The 21,907-nt window shown below is 44.1% G+C and overlaps 1 protein-coding gene across 8 annotated transcripts in view; it reads left to right on the top strand.

Moving 5' to 3' along the window:
• The window catches only part of LIMS1 (LIM zinc finger domain containing 1), a 76,020-nt gene that overhangs the window by 42,047 nt on the left and 12,066 nt on the right, over positions 1-21,907 (top strand). For 5 of the 8 annotated variants that reach the window (XM_075590342.1, XM_075590341.1, XM_075590343.1 and 2 more), the window contains one exon: positions 17,927-18,086. In XM_075590342.1, the coding sequence (XP_075446457.1) occupies positions 17,931-18,086 (156 nt within the window). In that variant the 5' untranslated portion in view covers positions 17,927-17,930. Of the gene's footprint in view, positions 1-14,972; positions 15,318-17,926; positions 18,087-21,907 lie in introns of those variants that run through there. The other 3 variants (XM_075590337.1, XM_075590336.1, XM_075590338.1) reach the window with 3 other exon arrangements.

Genomic DNA, 21,907 nt, shown 5'->3' with positions numbered 1-21,907 from the left:
CACACACACAGACAGACACGCACGCACACACATACACTCCTCCCCGCTCCCCGAAGCCTCTCCTCCTCCCGAAGCCTCTCCTCCTCCCGAAGCCTCCCCTCCCCATTGGCTCACAGCCACACCACGTGACGCGTCAACGCTAGGATCACCATTTTCTTGTGTCCTATAGCGGGTGACGCGCCACAGCGTGTAGTGCGCTGTGCTGCCAACGGGGACCGGGACCGGCTCAGGAGGATGCCCCTGCTGGTGGGGAACTCGCGTGTGGCCGCCCGCGCCAACGAGCGCAGCGGGACCGAGGCCTTAGGCTTCGGCCCTAGAGCTCTCTGCTGCACACGTGCCTGGCAGCGCGTGCACAGATTACAGCCGCGATCTTCAGATGAGCTATGGGATGCGCGGGGCCATGACGGGGGTTGCGGCCATTGGCTGCCCGCCGACCACTTGACCGCGTCGCGGCACCGGAAGACAACATTCTTGTCTTCCCTGCCAGCGTACGCGTCGCCACACACACGTCACTGGGGCCTGTCCCATAGCGGGCTGTGGTGGGGCGCACACGCCGCAGCACTCGCCGCAGCGACCACTGGTGAGCTACCCTTATGGTGGTTAGCACTGCAGTCCAGATGTAATGTAGAAAAACAGTAGTTTCCGACAGTGCACAGCCAGGGAGTCAGGTTGAGAGCATACAATTGAGTTTAACAAAAAAAAAACAGGTTTTTCACACCCCCTTTGGTGATGCATATTTGTTAAACTCAATTTTATTCTCTCAACCTGACTCCCTGGCTGTGCGCTGTTGGAAACAGTTTTTCTACCTGGATCTATTCACAAACGGCTGGTCACGCCACCAAGGACATTAAGGAAATCTAGGAGTGGGTGAGGACATTTACTTCATCTACCTGTTTAAGAATGTATGGAAGGAAACCACTAGTGAGCGAGTTATATTGTCTTTTTTGAATTTCTATACCTCCAATGAGATAGCTGGTGGGTGGTTTTACTACACAGAGTGCTACCTCCACTCCAGGAAGGTTTATTAGACTCGGACGTCTCACTCTCCTTTATATTACCCACTCCAATATCAAGATTTTTCCTTTTCTGTCGGTCCTATATTGGACAAATCTTCATTATATTTTATCCTCCACTATTTGAGCTCCCATTAACCCTTTCTTCAGATGTAGTGTAGTATATTAATAACGGCCACAAAACTACACACTCTCTAAGCACCGCCGTGAACCCTATTTACTGTTACATTTTCAATATAAATCACGTGGGTCTTTCTCTTAGTGCGTCCTCACGCATCAGGAAACATTATAATTTCCAGCACTGTCCCCCTTTAAATATGTGCCATTTGTAATGTCGCTGTGTTATGTATCACAGGACATACTTTATAAAATGGGATTTTATGTCGCCGTGCATCTTTCCTGGCTAAATATTTTCTATGCCAATAGTTTAGCAAAACGAAAGCTATATATTATGTCCCAAAAGTGATGTTTGTAATGGTAGTACAACATCGGAGCTGTGCACACGCCCACTGAAAGAAAATGAGCCTACCTTATATCTGCAGCACTTCCTATTTCATCAGCGCAACAGAGTAACGATTTAAAAAAACAAATCCCTTGGGTTTTTCCTGCGGCTTCAGAGTTTGAACATCTGAATCCGCCTGAACACCATGCCTTTCTGTACACAGCCGCTATATTTGAGGTGTACAGGCAAGATGTATCTGCCAGACACAGAGACGAAACTAAAATACTAAATGAAAATACTATAACGTTTACCCATGCTTCTGACCGTCAGGAGTTGGAAACCACCAGGTTGCGTCATGCTTTTCCCCGATGAGGCTAAACTGTGCAGGAGGGTGGAGGAGGGCCTTGGTGACCTCAGTGCTAGGGATCCACATGCCTTCCTGTATTAGGTTACATAGTCATGCTTTTTAACTATTACTTCTGTTCTGGCAATGCTTGCAGCATGACTGTTTTTATTCATTTGTATTTAGATATACCTTGTTAAAGTTATAATTTGTTTGTCTTTATATAGAGCGGATTTTTTGTAACTTGCAATGCACCAAGTAAAGCTTTAGGTAACGGTCAATATGCATAACACTATGCCCCTCAATCTATACTTACCCAAGGACTGAAAGCATGGAATTTCATGCAAGATTAGAACCACTCACCTAACCTAGTCTGCCAATTCTCTGCCTGCTGTAAAACCTAAGGCTAGGTCCCCAGTGGCCACGGCGTGGCGCGACACACACACCAGGTACAGCCCTCTATCGGGCAGACCCCAGTAGATGTGTGTGCGAGGGGTCGCACATCACGCTGGCAGAGAAGATAAGAATTTTGTCTTTCCGTGCCGCGACGCGATCACATGGTCGGCGGGCAGCAAATGGAAGGGCAGATAAAGTATGCGCCATCATGGCCACGCCCCCTGTCATGGCTGCGCCCTTGCGCATCCCATTACTCCCTTGCAGATCGCGGCTTTTATCTGGGGATGCGGCGCCAGGTCACCAGGCGTGCATATAACCGTAAACACTGGGGCCATAACCTATGACCCTAGTTGATCCTTGGCTCTTTCTTTTTTGTATTTAGGATAGCTTTAAATCTAACAAGCTTGTTTGAATGCCTGTTACGTATGCATGCCTGTGAGCACGTGACCTGCGTACAGGACAAAGGTTAATACACACTGACCCACGTTTCACCTTCTGCAAAGGTCCCTCAAATGAACAATATCTCCCCTCAATCTGTCCCAATATACCATCTATCATGAACAGCACACTAGTGAGCATGAGCCATAGATATGCAATCAGGGTTAATACACACGGCTTCTCTAGCCAACTCACCTTTTTCCTGCGCAAGGTACTTCAAATTAGTTCATTTTAACCCCTTACTCCTTTTAACCCCTTGCATAGTTATAATAAATGCAGACCAGTTTCTTAAAATAAAAGGATACATAGCAGAATTCCCTACACCAGCGGTGCACAAACTGTAGGGCGCGACCCCCAGGGGGGGCGCGAGACTGCCAACGGGGGGCGCGGGGTTTACAGAGGCCCCGCGCGCTTCCCGAAGGCACTTAAATTAAGTGCCGGGGGAGCTGCAGGGCCTCTGTAAACCTCACTTACCGTGGCTCCGGCGGCTTCCTCCCTGCGTCGCCATGGCAACGCGGCGTCAAAATGACGCTGCGAGGTCATGTGACGTCACGTTGCTATGGCAACGTGACGTCATTACGCCGGAGCGCGGGTAAGTTGGGGTTGGAGGGGCGCGGGAGTGAGGGGACAGCCGGCAGGGGGGCGCAGGGAAAAAAGTTTGCGCCCCCCTGCCCTACACGTTACCACACGTCATAGGTTCTTCCCAGAGAGGTCACTGGCGTAAAAAACAGATGAAAATTCACGTGTCTGATCCCAAAACACGCCTCTGTTCTAATTTTCTGATCAAACATGCCAACTTTTATGCCCAGACCTTCTGCATTGAAACACACAAACCCATCCCTTTCCATTAATCAGCCCTCCTGACATTTTTACAACTTAAAAGAAAACATTCCTTGGAGTTTAAAGTCTGACTCCATATATAAAAGGCATCATAACTTTGTGGTCATAATACTTACACATGTGAGTCATATCAATAGGTTCAGGCGAGTTCGCTGAATGTAACAATACTAATTTTGACTGACTTGCTCTTAAGTTTGAGTGACAAATGTATATTTGTACCTTACCATCTCCTAAAAATTAAGGGGTTGGCATGATTTGATTTGTCGCAGTGCAACAGTTACAAATATGTATTTGTTATTGCAAAAAGGTGTCAGGCTAAAGATATCTTATATTCAATATATTTACTCTTGTAGAATACCTTCTTAGCCGCCCCCTGAACCTTGCATAACCCTCCAAAGAATGTCTTTAAAGGGATTTTGTGTTTATTTCTCATGTCAGGAAGCCATATTTTAATCCCATCTCTGGCAACTCAGATGCTGACTCGAGAGAACCCATAGTTCTATACAACACAGACCTGGCTCGACAGGCCATAAAAACAATTCTCGTATTTTTAACAATGTGTAACCAATGTTAACCCCTGAAGTACCAGATTGATTAAAATATCCTATATCTCCTGACATATTTATTACAATGCCCTTACTGTATTAGCCCCTACAGCCTCTTTTGGGAGACTCTTCCACAAATCCACCACCTTTTCCATTTCCCTTAGCCTGCCACTATCAACTCTCCAGCATTCGAACATGACCTTGTTCCAGCACTTCTTCTGAAATATGATTCCCTCTGACAGCCTTTGTGTATTTAAAAAATAAAAACTTTATCGTATCCCCCTCTCCCTTCTATCCTCTGTGTCTTCATGCTGCATATCTTGGGCAAATATACCCGATCATAGAGCAATCTACTCTATTCTCTGAATTTGAACATGTTCATATCGGACCAAACATTTTGGACATTTATATATATTTAAATGGATCTTCAACTGGTTCTCAAAAGAGGCCAGATGAGAAAACATTTAGGAGTAGAAGGGTCACAAGATTATGTAATTTTAGGTACATTTCAAAACGTGAATTATATTTCATAATTTGCTACGCATGTAGAACATCTGTACCACATATTTACATTATCATAACTTACAAGTGAGATTGTGTGAAATAATTGTACTTTGCTCCAACTAATTTCATACTAGTTGCTTGAGGAGCTGGAAGTCCAAGGGCCACCTCCAGGCCCTTCTGTGGGCTGCATTTGGACTTGGGGCTGCCACTTGAAGAGCCCTGCTTTAAGCTGTAATGTCCTTTAGCCTCTCCTAATAAGGCTTGTGCTGTAGTAGAACTTCAGCCTTTTGTTACATGATGCCTTAGGCCAGGTCCCCGCTGGCTACTGCAGCGCCCGCTGTGGCGGACGCTGCAGGGACAAGAGCCACCCCACAATGGGGCCAGGCCTGCTGCGAGGGGGGGGGGGGGCGCACCAAGAGAAACTGCCTGCCTCACAGACACACGTGCAGCGCAGGCAGCGGGGCCGCAGCCTTATCGGCTGAGTTGCTGCTGTGGTGACATTTTAACTAAGTCCTTGCAGACTCTTATTGCAGTTTAAACACACTGAAGGTTGAGATGTTGGTTACAAATTTCATAAGATTTGCCTTTGTGTCTGAATTAAAGGGATTCCTTGCTTTGCATGAGGTGTTTGCACGGAGTGACATTTGAATGAACATTACAAAAGTATGGACCCTCATTTCACAGGTATAATAAGATACAGCCCAGGCAATGTAACTATAATGTACAGTATTTGTATCTTGTAGCGTGTTTCCTAAGTAGGAGCTTGAGAACAGCCTATTTGAATCTCCTAGTGGTTCCCTGTAATTGTCAGATCTGTTTGTTTTATCTAGTCTACAGGGGCTTCAGATTATGAAATGAGCACCAGAGAACAAAAATCTTTTGAATCATCTTTGTGGGTATGATTACACAGCGACTCGCTGTCTTGCTAGCCATGCTTAAACATATACAGAAATATGAATCCTTCATTAGATGCCAAAAGGCAATGTTATGCTCTTACCGGCTCTGGAACAGTGGTCCCTAGTGGTCTGCAGACTGAGTACTAAAGCTCACAACCCACTTATAAAAGTATAAACGGCATGAATAAACAAGTCTATAGATGCGGAAGTGACCTACTGCACCGACACACTTTATTCGAGCAAATACCCAGTATGTACCTGGCAGATACCTGGAATGCGCCGCTCCTCACCTCTGACAAGCCCCGTTGCATTTGCCTTCCCAGCCTGGGTTCATGCCTGGCTGACGGGCGGCTGATCTGTTAAATGATAATGATTAGGATTTAATAGGCTGCAATGCTTCGCATGTCTACCAGATGGCATAAATTCATGAATTGTAATGCAGTATATATATATATACTGTGCAGTATTGCAGCCAGTGGGAATAAAATGCTTCAATCCCTGCCTGGAAAATAACTCAATGCACTCGGGCAGAAAACAGTCACAAACCTCAATACACCCGGGTATACCCGAATTCGTGGGACTAGCCGAGCTCGAATAAAGTGTGTCGCCAGTGTAATTCCTTCACCCTTGAGCTATGCACTCTAAGCATCAAAATTCTCACTTAGCTACGGTCCCAGATATACTCCCTATCAAATCTCCATGGGTAGCTTATCTTATGGTAAGAAGTTATTATACACTATAATTCAAGGTTTGGGGGTCAGGTCATTATCCTACAGGCAGCACAAGTAAATTGAAAATCTAAAAATGTGGTTTTCCTTCAAAATAATGGAATAAAAGTCCAACATTGAAGTAATACAGGTGGTAAAATGTCGTGCCCCAATTTACTGGGGAGGGGTAGAACCTACATCCATATAGTCCTGTGTACAGTGAAGAACTATAGTGTTCACATCACTGTCCCAGGGTACAGCAGCCCTGTCCACTGGGCCTTTGTCCGTGGTACCTAATAGCTCACCTCCATCCATCTCACAAGTGAGCTGTGTCGTCATATTCTTGATTCAATCCATTGTTGGCTAAAGTTCCTAGTTTACGGATCCAAAATGCTTGGCCTATAGTCGCTCCCTGTAACATACTGAGTGTTCTGTAGGTATAGTTTAATTACCCGATATCTCAATTGGCTTGTACAAAATGGGCCGTTATTAGGGTGTCAACCAGCTCACATCGTATATTGGACTTGCGTTGACGGATGCTGTATTTTACTTTTTGTGTCGTCTTGCCCACATATGCCAGTTTGCATGGACATTATCATACTGCTAAATCAGGGTTTGTGTGTGTGTGTGTGTGTGTGTGTGTGCGTGTGTGTGTGCGCGCGCGCCCATGGCTGTTCTTGACATTGTATATAGTCTTCAAAAGGAAAAAAGTTGTTATACAATACCAACGTTTAAAAGATCTTTAACAAATACATGTTCCAACTCCTTCCAAGGTTTTAGGCGGAGGTTATGGTAGGGGCGCGACGGAGCGTATGGCGTCGCGAGCCTGAAACCCGAGCGATGGGTGCACTGCGATGGAGCGATTGGGGAGGCGTGGCGGACGCGTCACCAGGCTGGTTTCCCTCATTGGCTAAACTGCTCGTGACATGGCCGCTGTGTGGGAAAAAAAATCGCACACGCCGTCGCACCCACTATAATCGCGGCCTTACTGTGTTTATACCAGCCTCGTGTGATTAGCAGTGCACACACTACAAATATCATATGAAAGGCCACGGATTTACCAAATCTGAGTTAGAAAATCTGTGGTGTTCAAAATAAATGAGATCCCCTATTGAGACAACGGCTCAACACCTTATCCAGAAAGACCGCCACCAGTTGAAACACTGATTGATTCGGTACTCGCCATAATGGGTCTTCCTAGCAAGGTGTCTCAGGGATTTTTATGGATTTTGGGCAGTACATAAAATACTGGTGTCTGATTCTCTGTTACCAGGTATTTCAGCGATTTTGTTTAGGAATAATGCCGTCAGACAGTCTGTCCTACCCTAGTATCAATCTGTTGTTTAACCCTATTAGAAAGGCCTTCGTGTAGGAGGCAGTAGATATTTCGGTGATCTAGAATGTTCTATTGTGTGTGCTGTCCTAGAAGATTAATACAGTATATGCCGTGCTACAAATAATTAAACGTGTTCCTATATGAACAAGTGTCATATAGTGGGTTTCCGCACAATTTTGAACATTAAAATAACGCAATAAGAAAAAGTACTGACAGTATATACAGCTGTGTGCAATCTTTTCATGCTCACGTCATTGCTCTGTAGAATGTACCGTTTAACACTTTCACTGCCAGAGCGACTCGCAACTCATTTCTTGTGTGCCTGCGGCCCAAGGAGAACGCACTAACTTGCAAGGTCAGAGGGAGCTGATAATCGGTTTTAAACCAGCCTTCTGCTTTAGAGACCATGATATTACCACCCAGCTGGAATTCTTTTGACAGGAAATGAATAGGCCAAAGGTGGATGATGTGTATTCTGCTTTCAGGGTCCTGGCCCCAAAAAAATGTTCAGAGAAAGTAGAAACGTGACAGGATGATTACATTATTTAATTGCAGGAAGGCGATTACATTTGTGTACAAAATGTGCTGTTTTTACGCCTTTTAAGCATTCGCTGCTGGCAGGGCCTGCACGTTCCCTGAGCTATTAGTAGGTTAGATTTGACCGTCCATGGAGGACTACCTTCTCTCTGTACCTGCGATGCAGCAGTTGAGTCAGAACAGAAGTGCTTCCCTTATATATAAATGTACCCGTGGAGGTGGGTAGTCCCCCGCCCCCAGAGTTGATCCATGGACCCCCGACACCTGGGTACTTGCCGGCTCCTGTGATTGTTGTTGTCTATTTTGTGCTTGTGTGACGCACACAAACTACAAATATGGCCGACGGTCATAATACAAAGCTGCAACGGCCACTCTTGAGGAAGTTGCTGCTTTCTTTTGGCCGCTGGAGCTAGCCTGTCCCCGAAAGGTATATTGTGTCCACTGGGAAAGTATTTTTGCCTAGTATATGAAACCACTTCTATTTTAGTTATCTGGATTTCCCTGCTGCATTAAAGCAGCAATACTACATTCTCGCAGCCTCCCTCCCTTTTTTTTTTTTTTCCTTTCCTTATTTGTATATGTAAAGTATGTGACAATGTATAATTCTATATTCTTACCTAAACTGGCAATCGTTTGGTGCTCCTGTTATAAATCTGTCAAAATCCTGATTGTGTGCCTAGCATAATGAATGGTCCCATTTTCAATCAATCCTTCAGTCAGTGTAACTCAGCAGCTACAATGTATCCTGATATTACTAAGGTAACATTATGTAGTTATTGTTACAGTTTAACAATACGCTCCGTCTCTCAAAAGAAATTAAAGGATGCTTTAAAACTCATTTAAAGCAGCAAAACATGTGAAATCTTTTGGGAGGTTTTAAGACACCTCCCAAGCAGTGCAAGATCTTTGCAACACTTTCCTGTTTGGGATCATTTGTTGCAAATGTTCCCGGCAGTTTGAGCTGTAAACTGTAATAACAGATAATGTTACCTTAGTAATAAAGGATACATTGTAGCTGATGAGTTACACTGACTGAAGCTGCCATTGTTAGTCACACAATCAGGATTTTGACAGATTTATAACAGGAGCCCCAAACGATTGCCATCTTAGGTAAGAATGTAGAATTATACATTGTCTCATGCTTTACATACAGTATAAAAATAAGTAAAGGAAAAAAAGGGGGATTGTAGTATTGCTACTTTAAAAATGACATTAACAGTTGAATGAAAAGAAAATTAAATATATACAGTCGCTATTTAATCTTACAGAACTGATTTATTTAAAATAAGATTTCACGTGTTTTGCTGCTTTAAAACCTCTTCACCGACAGATGCCTGTAAAAGTTTTGCAAACCACGCTAGCATTGGAAGCACATTTCACAGGGCATGGCTTTCAACATTTTTTTAAATGGTTTTAACGGTGCAGGCAAAACACAAGGCACCCCGGAGAATATCCCCTCATCCCCTCAGCGCCCCCTCCCCCTCCAACATCACAATTTCTACTAAAGAGTCGGACCTGTGTCTGGAATTTCTGTGCAGTCATTTCTATAATAAGTATGCAGTTTAGTGCCAGAGGGTCTGGTGTCGACCGAGTACACAACCCTATAAGGATCTTCACGGACATGGAAGAGGATTTCCAGAAGAGGCTGGCAGTTTATGTTGTTAGGGAGTTAATAATAGCGTCTGCTTTTAATCTTCATGTCACATCATTATAACACATGGATGCCTGCTTAACTCCTTCACTGAAGAGAACTAATCAGCAGCTCATTCAAAGTTTCAACTTTACACTGCAAGACTTATCTATATACAACTTTATCCCTTCACTGCCAGAGGTGCCTAGAATAAATACTCTACAAAGTATTGTGTTGCAGGTCCTGTCAGCAGGGTCTATTGAATTGCCATGTTATGTGCCTTTTAGGCTCTTGGGCTAAATTGGAGAAGCCTTTAAAGCTATAAAAGAAAAGATGTTAAATTAATTAGGCTTTTTACGTTGTCACTCAATTTATATGTTGCTCCTAGGTTCAATGACTTCACCTTGAAGTATTTCAATGGCAGGGAAACATTAGTCTTTCTGAACTAGGGCTCCAGGCCCGAGACTAACCTTAAATATTACCCACTAAAAAATGAATTCTTGTTAGATTTAAAATACAGATAGGAATTAAGCGCTCACAAGCAGGGCCCTCGTTGCCTCCTTGTATCTGTTCGTGCATGTCCGTCCTCATTTGTATGTAACTGTTTATTTAATGTACATAACTTTGTACCCCCATTGTACTGCGCTACAAAATATGTTGGCGCTTCACAAATAAACGATGACGATGATTTACAATTACATGTACAAAGCATTCTCCTTGTTATAGTGCCTTTTATTGTACGACTGAACTCATACTTTGGTAAAGTGATAGTATGCCTCAGAAATTGGGTAATATAAGTAGGATTTCCTTCCTGAAAATGACACCCGTTCCGAGATTATATAATGTAAGTAAGTATTTATTCATCATGTACTCTACACTATATGTAAAGCATGCAGCGTCTAACTAGTGCCCTGTTTTAAAGGCTGCAGAAACCTGCTCACTGCTTGGGAGGACAGTCTACTTGATGATGATTGTGCAGTGTCATCACCTTGTAATATTTGCTACTTGGGCAATGATGCAGCTTGAAGAGATTGGTATGGCAGTGGGGCCTCAGCCTTAGGCCGAGTCCATAGACGGACAGGCTGTGCTGAGGCGTGCGGACGCTCCGTGCTGAGCCCCTGCATCCTCAATGAGGATGCCTTGAGAGGGGGCTCACGCGAGCGTCCGCAGGCGTGCTGACGAGTTGGAGGTTTCAGCTGAGCGCCAAGCTGTTTTTCAGCGCGCTGTCGGCTGAAAACCTCCAATCACAGCACAGCAGCGTCAACGTCACGGCGCCGTGACATTGACGTCAGTGCGTCGCGGGCGATTGTCCCAGCGACGTCACTGCCCCGCCTTCAACCACCTCCCCCCGGCTCCCTTCGCGCACACTGGCTCGCCTGCAAGTCCGTGCAATCGCGCTGACTGAAGCAGGCGAGCCTCAGCGTTAGCACGCCTCCGCTCTCCCCAACCCTCTATGGCCTTAGTATGGCAGTGGGGTTTGGCTGTTGCACAAATCTGTGGAAGAAGCTTAGAGGTTTCGGACTTGTTTTTACAACAAAATAACAGTTTTAGTATTTCTATTGAATCTGTGACAATCCAGCCTGTGCACCTTGAACTGGTGCTTTTAGATATTTATTATTGCGCGTGTGCGCTTGTGCAATATATATTGCCTTTCAGTACTGTGCAGTAGAAGTTAAGTTTGATAATAGTCAATGACATTTTTTAAATTTATTTTATTTATAAAATATTTTACCAGGAAGTAATACATTGAGAGTTACCTCTCGGTTTCAAGTATGTCCTGGACACAGAGTACATCACACCAATCATATGGTGTAGCAGGTATAGAAGGGTCATGGTTTCGATTCCTGCATGGTATGCTAAAATTATTAGGTTAGGGGGGGGAGTTGTGTGTGTGTGTGTGTGTGTGTGTGTGTGTGTGTGTGTGTGTGTCTCGTTGGCAATAAAGCATTGTAACACCGCTTGAAGAAGAGATCAGTGTATCTCGGAAGCTCGCAGAAATAAAAGCATTTAGTTAGCCACAGAACGGTATTGTCTATTAGCTTTTGATTATTAAGCTCGGCTAACACGGTACCGATACCTCTACATCTCATTATCCAATAGCTATTACACTACAGAGCAGACCTCTAATAATGGTGTAGCAATACAGGAGCATTGTTCAAAGTTTGATGAAGCTTCATGGTTGGTTTTTATAGGGATGGTTTCCCCTTTTCTAATGGATGCACCGACCAACGTTAAATTGAAAATCCCATCTCAAATTTTTCTTCGCCTCCTCCCAAGTATCCAGTTAGGACTATCTGACGTTCCCTAAAGCTGTAGAACACAGCATGTACTATTAATTACTCTACTAACTGTTTCCTAATGAACCTATTGATGCACATGGAGTACGCAGACACCTAGTTTTGAATACCTAAATAAATATTTGAAGAATGGTTGTCTGATTAAGCGTAGAGAAACCCATGGATAATACCAAGTGTATTTGATACAGGTGACACAATTGTGATCATTTTTCTCTGCTTTTTGAGGTGCTAAAATGAAGACCAAATAAATGTTGTTTTTGTATTTATGGTTTCATACAAAAGTTTTTTTTTTTTGTTTTTTTTTTGGCGTCAAATGGCCGCACATACCATGTGGGATTGCAGCTACTTCCTTTAGGTAGGACAAAAGACTTTGACCTTCAGAGGAGGATACTACAAAGGGTCCTTCCACTGTTTGTCCTACCTGCAGGGAGGATGGAAGGCTGTTATTTTATTGCACGCAGGGGCGTAGCTATATCTCGGGCAAAGCCTGGGGGCCCGCGCTCTTGGGGAGTCCGCTCTTCCCACCCCCCCCCCCCCTGTCGGCGGCCCATCTGTCTCTCGTCAGAGACAGGCTTGGGCGGGTAGGAGGAGAGTGGAGGATGCCGGCTGCGGGGTGTGGAGCTGATCACAGAACTGCTGGAGGCGAGTAGGGCTTTCTTCCTGCTTAGCCCAGTACAACAGGAACGTGATGACACACTAAACTGGGAATTCAGTGTTGTATACATCTGATCTGCTTTTCATAAGCGAGTCATTTAGTTAAATTCTTTGGCCAAAGCATTCTAAGCTTGCAAACCACGCCAAGGTATCCCCTCTCTTACAAGTCCTAACACTACCTTGAAAAGCTCTCCTAACCTGTCCTAATAGACTGGTCATTCACACGTGCATAACAAGACTTATCCTCCCTGGTTTTAAGCTCACCCATTCCACTTTGAAATGGCACGTCGTGTGTAACCAGCTCTTCCTCACCTTCCCCCTCCCCTTTTTTTTGTTTTTGCAGAATTGACGCTGTGGAATCCAAATCTTGGTTGAACCGTGCTACTTTTAGCTCGTGAATCACCCTGTTCCAGAGAGATCAGTAAACCAATGTTGTGGATTCCAATTGGTTCTAGATTTGATAGCATAGTTTTGATCTGGGAAACAGTGATTCACAATCTGCAGAGGGAAAAAAGAGGGGTAAAAAAAAACTGGTAGAGGGGTTTGCTGCTTTAAGGTTGATAGCATGGTTTTTGGGAGGCAGTGGCTAAAGGAAGATGCACTGAATGACCAACACTTTCATTCAGGTTCGTTAAACCTCTCCCTACAAGGTATATCATTGTGCTTGGAGTCTTCTCCCTTTAGTGCTTTTATCACCAACAAGAATGATAATATTTTCATGCAGATAATATCCGTTTTTTGCATGCAGGTCTTGCTAAGAATCTGAGGCCAAATTCCTTAAGAGTTTAGATTGCGACTATCGGCGCCTTTTTAAAGGGGAATCCTTGCCCTCCTATACCTTAGTGAGAAGATTCACAAAAGTCATCATGACATTAAGACCTGTAGTTGGAAATATTTTTCAGCCTTGCATTCAGAACGTGGAATTGAAGATTCTTTGCTTGCATCATTTGAGCATTATCAGCAAGCTACAGAGAAACGGCGAACTCTTAAAACCGTTTCTTCGTGAAAATTGCCTCCACAAGAGGACAAATTGGGGGTGGGGGGGGGGTGAGGGTGCCCAAATTCTAATTAAAACTAATAAAAAACTTTGCTCATGCCAACCAATACCGTATATGCCCAGCAGCTACTTGGACTGACATTCACACCTTGTTAAGCATTACAAATAAGCAGCTTTTGGGAGAAAGGTGGTACAAGCGTTTTTTAATTTTGTCTCCCTCCCCTTTTTATCTTCTTGCTGTGGAATATCCCATAGGGGTGTGCTGTCGTTGCACTCAGAATGCATAGATCATTTCTTACCGGTTTCAGTCACAGCAGCACACGCTTTCCCCTCCCATTGTGTGGTAGATTCCCACCCCCTTTATTTTTCAATGATTTTACTGCGCAGAACCCCCTGTATACATGTATACAGCGGCGGATTTGTAAATCCGGCGCCCCTAGGCACTTGGCTGTGGTGGCCGCCTCTTTGCTGCTGCGCCCCCCTCCTCCTTCTGAACCGCAGCGTCAAATGATGTTGCGGACGACACCTGTGTGACGTTGCACTGCGTCGCATTGCCATGGTAACGTGACACCATGACGTCATTTGACGCTGCGCCGTTGCCATGGCAGCGAGACACTGATGCCACGCTGATGCCGTCCGCGCAGTCATTAGACGCAGCGGTTCAGAAGGAGGAGGCGGCCGTAAGCCTAGTGACTTCCCATCAAGCCCGATAGGCCTGAGAGCGCAGCAAAAGTATATGGGGGCGGACATTTTTTGCTGCCCCCAAAATTTGCTTCCATAGGCCCGTGCTTAAAGGGAAATCCACCACCGCATGCATATCTTTATATAGCGCCCACAGTGTACTCCACGCTTTACAAAGGAAACATTCAATCCTGGGAATTCTAATACAATAAGTGCAACAAACAAAATCAGACAATAGGAAAGGAAATCCCTGCCCCGGAGAGCTTACAATCTATAACATCACATCGGAATACCAAAGCCTTCTGCCCTACGTAGTGTGTGTGTGTCTGTGTGTGTGTGTGTGTGTTTTCTTTTGTTGGGTATGCCAAAATAATTCAACATAGCTTTAATTATTAAATACTCGGAGGCAAGGGGAGGGAATAAATATATTGCCTTCTATCTTTCATTTCTTTGCAAACGGGGATTGAACCTGAAAGGCAATAAAGTGGTTAACAGGGAATGCTTTTTATGTTATCGTGCTTAATGGCATCATTCCCCCAGACCAGTAATGTTGCAGTAAACCTTTGTGGGACACAACTTACTGTTAAGTTTCCACTCTCTGGAGGGAATGGAATTCTTAATATCAACAGCAGTGAGCAGCGGAGTCCCACCTATCACAAATGACGTGCTTATCCTCCCAGGGACTTGAGTGGAATCTGTGCTGTGGAATGTGTTCAGCAGCACAGTAGTAATGTATCCCAGTGACTCAGTGTGTCAGTCTGAAAGTGCTGCAGCCCAGAGCGTGGTCAGAAACCAGCACCGCTTTCGCTCAGACTGGCACGGTCTAGTTCACCTTGCTAGAGATTTGGGTGCCAGAGGTACTAGCAGAGTCCAAGAATGGATTTTCAACCCAGGATCCACCCAGATATTCCAGAGAATGGAGAAATGCTGCCTACGGATGTCACCAGCAATTGTGTTCCCCAGGAAAGCGGGGGAGAAGATGAAAAACCAGTGTCAAACTTGCAGCGAAGGCGCAGTGATGTGAAGGTGTACAAGGAAATATGTGACTTCTATGCAAGATTGTAAGTGGATGTGTGTTGGTGCTGGTAGCATTGGGCACTCTGATTATTGCATTGATGTATTCTGACCCAGCAGTGTGCTCTTGGAAACTTGAATGGATACAAGTGATAGCATATTGAGGGGATGACTAGTTGGTAGAAAGTTTCTGTTGTGCTGTTGCTGTGCTAAGCAGGAAAAGATGTGACCGGTGCAGTTGTGTTGGCTAGGGGTGCTTTACTTTATCTCCCTGCTTACAATCCATGAAAAGAAATGTTTCCTTTTCAGGAACCGGTTCATTGTGGCTTAAATTATATTGGTGCTGTGTACAGTCAGCATTTTATGTACAATATATACTATTTGGACAATGACTCACCAGCGCTTTGATAAGTGATATCCTGAAATCTGGCTATTCTGTGGTCGTCTGTGTACAATCTCTCTCTGCTGCAGCCTCTTCTGACATCTCGGCATGAAGAATGTCACTGCAGCTCCCACAGTCTCAGCTGGATAATCAGTGAAAATTGTGTTTCAGATATTAATACATTTGGTGTTATCTTGTATACAATTTGTATTTTCTTCACCAGCTCTTAATAAATGTGTGTAGATACATGGCATGGGCCTCTCTGGTCACAAGCTTCCTTATCGCAGTGTTTTTAAACCAGGGTTCCTAGGAACCCTTGGGTTTCCCGGGCATCCTTAAAGGGTTCCCTGTCATTTTTTTGTCATTTTTAAATTGTACCAAATACAGAAGAATTTATAATGCATCTCATCTCAGACGCGCTATTAGAGAGGATTGGGGTTCCTTACAATGGATCTGATCTCGGATTCGCTATTATAGAGGGTTGGGGATCCTTAGGCTGCGCTTATAGTGCCGGCGACGGCGTCGCTTCAAAACAAATGCATTGCCGTCGTCGCGTGCACTTATAGTAAGCGCGGAGCGACTGCTTGGTCGCGGTCGCTAGAAGTCGTATCAATTTGACTTTTCCAGCGACCGGAGCCCAACAATGCTTCTGATCTCAGACGTGCTATTAGAGAGGGATGGGGTTCCTTACAATTTCACATAGGGTTCCTTAACCAAAAAAACGTTGGAAACCACTGCCTTAGCGACTGAGAGCACGGATACATTCCGGATATAGGTACACACCTTTACTGCTGTGTGGGGCTTAAAGACCAATCCAGTTGGCATTGAATAGGTTTTAATGTTTTGCTTTCTTAAAGATGTAGGGCTACATTAACGAAGTGGGGACACGCCGGAAGGCATGTCACAGCCCATTCACATCAATAGGCCGCAAGGCGCCTTCCAGCTTAACATCACTTGGTGTTATATTACAAGCAAATATAGCCTGTAATGACTCCGGATTATTTTCACACAAGGAAGCAAAACATCCATCTATTTATCTCATATTGGTTATGGAGAAATATAGATTCATTGTAGGTTGTGATAACTTTTTAGAGATCAAACAATAGATTAAAATATTCTACAGAGCTTTCAAACCCTCATAGCTTTCTTCAAGTGTAATGTGACTTATGCTTCCTTATGGTTCAAAGAATATTATTTTTTCATATTGGGGAAATTGCCATTATTCCCTCTTCAGAAAAATACAAGTAGCAGCCAATTAAATGCAGTCCCATTCAAGTGTCATTTACTTCTTTCACCAACAACTAGTTTGTGGGAAATTGTATCAGTTATGTATGTACGCATTTATTTATTTTTTGTTTCTTGTAAGACCATGCCTTCTTTCAGCCATTTTCAATCAGTGTACTGTAGCTGTGCCAAATAATAAACCTTCAAGTAACAAACTAAATGAAAAAGGAAAGGACTTCTGCTTTGTCATCAAGTTTAGAATAGGTTATTTGCGACATTCAAGCAGTCGTTTCTGAGCAGGGACACATTACGTCTTTTCCATTAACCCATTAACTGTTACTCAACTGCAGAGTTAACTTAACTCTTTTCTCTGTATTACCTAGCTTTACCTTGCCAATATTTAGTTCAATTATGTTTCCTTTTGTGAGCACCTGGGAGTTTGAATGTTCGACTTTGTGCACCTGATGTTTGGTTGTCAGTCCTATTTGTACTATTTTCCTAAACAACATTCTTTGGTCTAGCTTCCAAGGACATGTTGACAAAAACCCACGCATAGCTAGAATATCTTTTGCTCAACACCCACGTTTCATGGCATGCATATGAAATCATACGTTTCTTGTATTGCTATACTTGCCTTGTATCCATGAATTCTCTGCTATCTTTTCACATATCCTATCTAAAGAAAAGACTGTAAAGTCCCTGACAAAGAAATGGTCTTTTTAGAGGCTGTAATTGCCAGTAAAAACAATGTTACATTAGGTCTTTACATTATTTCAACATCATGGGAAATAAATCTTGTGCTTTAAACACCTCTAATGTTGTGTTGCCTGATGAGACTTTCGCGTGTTAATATATTTCCTGCCATAGATGCATATAGTAAATTGCATTAAATCAATCCGAAAGAGCATTGCTTAGCTTCTTACACTACCTGTACACCTCTGAAATGGGTCCGTTATGTACGGTAACCAACTTGCAACATCTGTGAATATGTGCACACACTTGAGGTTTATAGAGCCTGTCCATGATCCATTGCTTTGTCTCTTCTTGCAGCAACATGGCAAACGCTCTTGCCAATGCCATCTGTGAACGCTGCCGGGGAGGATTTGCTCCTGCTGAGAAGATTGTGAACAGTAATGGAGAGCTGTACCACGAGCAGTGCTTTGTATGTGCTCAGTGTTTCCAGCAGTTTCCAGAGGGGCTCTTCTATGAGGTAAGATGTGTCCATTTGTATTACCCATTGTTTTTCCCACTGTGATCTGTATGCTCACTCCCGAATCCCTTGTGCTTACTTGTACCATTTTAGTTTTGCAGGGGCAAGTGTTGTACCCCCAATACTGACTGAATGGGTTTTACTTGTGTTTGAAACTGTGTGTGGCCTTGAGACCTGGATTGTGGCGCATGCCGCTGGTTTTGCAGTTTCTGTCCTTGTACTGCGTGTGATACTTGCTCGCCTTGGGGAAATGTTGGCGTTGCGCTCCCATTTTTGGAGTTAGAGTTGCATAGTAGTAGAGGCTGAAAAAAGATGTGTCCAAGTTCAATCTGTTGCATTTAAGCTTCAGCCAAGATACTCATCCAATATATGTATTTATATTGGTCCAGAGGAAGGCAGAAATCTCAGGGAAACATTACAATTATTTCTAAAGCGCTAACATATTCCACTCAATTAGATTGTAAGCTCCATGGAGCAGGGACTTCTCTTCCTTAATGTTACTTCTATGTCTGAAGCACTTATTCCCATGACCTGTTATTTATGTTATTTGTTATGTATATGATTACCACGTGTATTACTACTGTGAAGCGCTATGTACATTTGTGGCGCTATATAAATAAAGACATACATCGCGGTACAATGCGGATACAGAGTTGTGTATATTACATAAACAGAATGACATGTCGCATAAGGACAAACAATCGCAAACAGATACAAAGAGGTAATGAGGCCCTGCCTTTGAGTTGACCATTTAGATGGAATGAGGGACAATGTTGGAACAAAATGTAAAGCGGATGCGGTGGGACTGGAAGCCTGCCCCCACCCCCAAGTTAAAATTCTTAGGCTGAGGACCCGCTACGGACGGCCGCAAACGCGCGGGCCACCAGCCCCATACCTCATGCCTCTGTCCCCGCTGCCTCCTTCCGGCGAGGCTCACTACGCGCTGTGACGCGGCAGCCGCCAGGGGATGCAAGAGGATTGCGATCCCGAGCGGGGACGCCACGTGGTGCGCTGGTGAGCCTATCAGTGCCGGGGGCTGGAGTGTCAGAGCTTTCCCCACCTCCAAATGGTAGGAGGGGGGAGAGAAGTGTTTGTGGTTTGTGGTGTGGGGACGGAACGAACTGCGGGGGGGAGGGGGGCAGCACGGAGAGCGAGCAGCAGAGGGCATGTGTTGTGTTACCTATAAGAAAAAAGGAGACTTTTGGTATACATCCTTTGATCAAATAATGCCAAGCCTGCTAACCACGTCAAGGTAAGTCTCTGACGTGGTTAGCAGGCTTGGCATTATTTGATCAAAGGATGTATACCAAAAGTCTTCTTTTTTCTTATAGGTATTTACACCATACATATATATATATATATATATATATATATATATATATATATATATATATATATATATATATATATATATATATATATATATATATATATATATATATATATATATATATATATATATATATATATATTCCCCATTGATTGCTATCCCTATGGGAGAAGCGCAGGGATTCACTTTCTGTTTTGCACATTTGTATGGCCATTTCCTTCACTAGCTGCATGCTCTTTACATGGAGAAGCGCAGTGATTATATTTGTTTTACATTATGTGTTGTGTTGCAGCCCGAGAGACCCCTGCTGCAGCCCTCCGCTCAAACCACGCCCCCCGCTCCCTACAGACCGCAGGTAGCGGTCAATTGCCTCGGCCTTAGAGAGGAGGTAATTGAGGGAGGGGTAGTAGGACAGTGGCCTGCATAAATTGTGCCCATAGCACGCCTGAAAAAAATGTTGGTCACCCCTGCGGTACAGTATGTCCGATATTTGTTTCTTGCTGCCTTTCATCCCTCGTTGTGCAGTGCACTTCCTGATACTTACACCATTGAGCGGCCTCTGCAAGACGGCTGTATGAACAGGCCAGGTTTTCATGATCATCCTTGCAATACAACTGAAGACCTCAACTATAGTAATTGTCTTGATTATTCAAAATTATATGCAACCTCTTCTCAGCTGCTTTCTGAAGTTTCATTACCAATATAATAGCCACCACTGAGTGGCCCCTACATCAGGGGTGCGCAAAGTGGGGGGCATTTACAGAGGCACTTCGCTTCCCCAAAGGCATTAAAAATAAATGCCGGGGATCACGCGAGGCCTCTAACTTTTTACTTACTTTGCCTTCCAACGACTTGTCTCCATGGCAACCCGACATCAAATGGCGCCGTGGGGGTCACATAATGTCACGTTGCCATGGCAACGCAGCGTAACGTCACAGGATGCTGGGGGACGCGGGTATCGGGGGGGGGGGTGCGAGCCAGAGAGGAGACAGTGTGGTGCATGAAGGAAACTTTCCACACCCTTGTGCTACGTGAATGGTGATTCAAATCAACAACTTGGACAACAGGGTACTTTTATAATGAAATGCTGTGAACGTAGGGTTAATCTTTATCTGGTCGTGCTCATTTTTCATTCCAGATGCCATGGCTCGTGACTTTGAAAACCGAGACCGATCATGATCTCTTTAAGTAACTATATACACAAGCAGATGGTATCAAAAATGGCTAACGCTTACCGACACAATGATTGCCAATGTTTTGTTCCAAAAGGCTCAGTGGGACTGAAACATTGGTAATCATCCGTTTCTCTTCCCTTCTCTTGTGTCTTTAAATCTTTGTTGATATTCAATAATAGATTTAATGCAGTGCTCACCTTGACTTGTTTGTTTTTTGTTTTTCATTTGCTTCAGTTTATTTAACTTTCTTACTGAAGTCCAAAAGGTTTGAGCAGTTTGTTTTAATTGTGAGAAGCCCAGCATGTTCTGATCACCAATGATTTTAATCTTTGTCAGCAAAGCAACGTGGGTAGGAAGTGAGGTCTATAATGGTGTGTGTGTGTGTGTGTGTGTGTGTGTGTGTGTGTCAGTCAGTATTATGGGAACCATAGAATCCTGTTCAATATGACCAGAGCTGTTCTAAAAGACAAACCACTTTAATTTAAGGTAAAAGGGAATCCGAGGAGGGATCTTCATTCATTAAGGTTCAATTTCAATTCAGCACTTTACTATTAATTACTATCATTTGCAGTGATCACAAAATGAGCAGATCCTGAGCAATTCCAGGATCATGGCAGGCTGCCTGTATCTGCAGTGAAACAAACATGATTAAAGGGGAATCCTGTATTGACCTCGGGATGGGATAAACTGCCCTCCACAAGGCTGCTGTTTTTAATGTGAAGAATAAAGGATTCCTTTGCTTTAAAAAAACCTTTCATTGCAATGCCATGGATTAACCCTTTCACTGTCGGCGGGGCCAGCCACGCTTTGTTGAGCAAAAAGTTTAAGGAGGTTGTCCAGTCACCTCAAAGAATAGTGATGTCATTCAGGAAACCTATATAAAATGGAGCACAAATAGGTGACCACAATAACACACTTTATTGCTGTTACTACATTGAGATCTGAGAGACATGGGACGGATCAGCCTCTGGAAGTCCACAATGTTGATTTGACATTCCACGAACAGCATGAGGGCTGTGTGTATGCGAGCTCGTGGGGGAGGAGGGGGTGCCAGAGGAAGTGAGAGAGAGGGGGGTGTTTGTGTGAGAGAAGGGGGGGACTTGCAGGATTGCCGGGGAGGGGGTTGCGCCTTCCGTCCGCTTAGCAACCCGGGGTCCTGGAGGAGACTAATGCTGGGACTCGTTAATGCTGTCGGCTGCCCTGATGATAATTTACATTTTTCTGTTGCTTCTGTTTATCATTAACCTGCGTATGGGGGATGGTCTAAATATTTACATTTTACGTACTACAAACTGAACTTAAGCTGAGATACATTT

This window comes from Ascaphus truei, chromosome 3 (genome assembly GCF_040206685.1).
Source record: "Ascaphus truei isolate aAscTru1 chromosome 3, aAscTru1.hap1, whole genome shotgun sequence".
NCBI lineage: Eukaryota > Metazoa > Chordata > Amphibia > Anura > Ascaphidae > Ascaphus > Ascaphus truei.
This window is presented reverse-complemented; position numbering and strand designations above follow the sequence as displayed.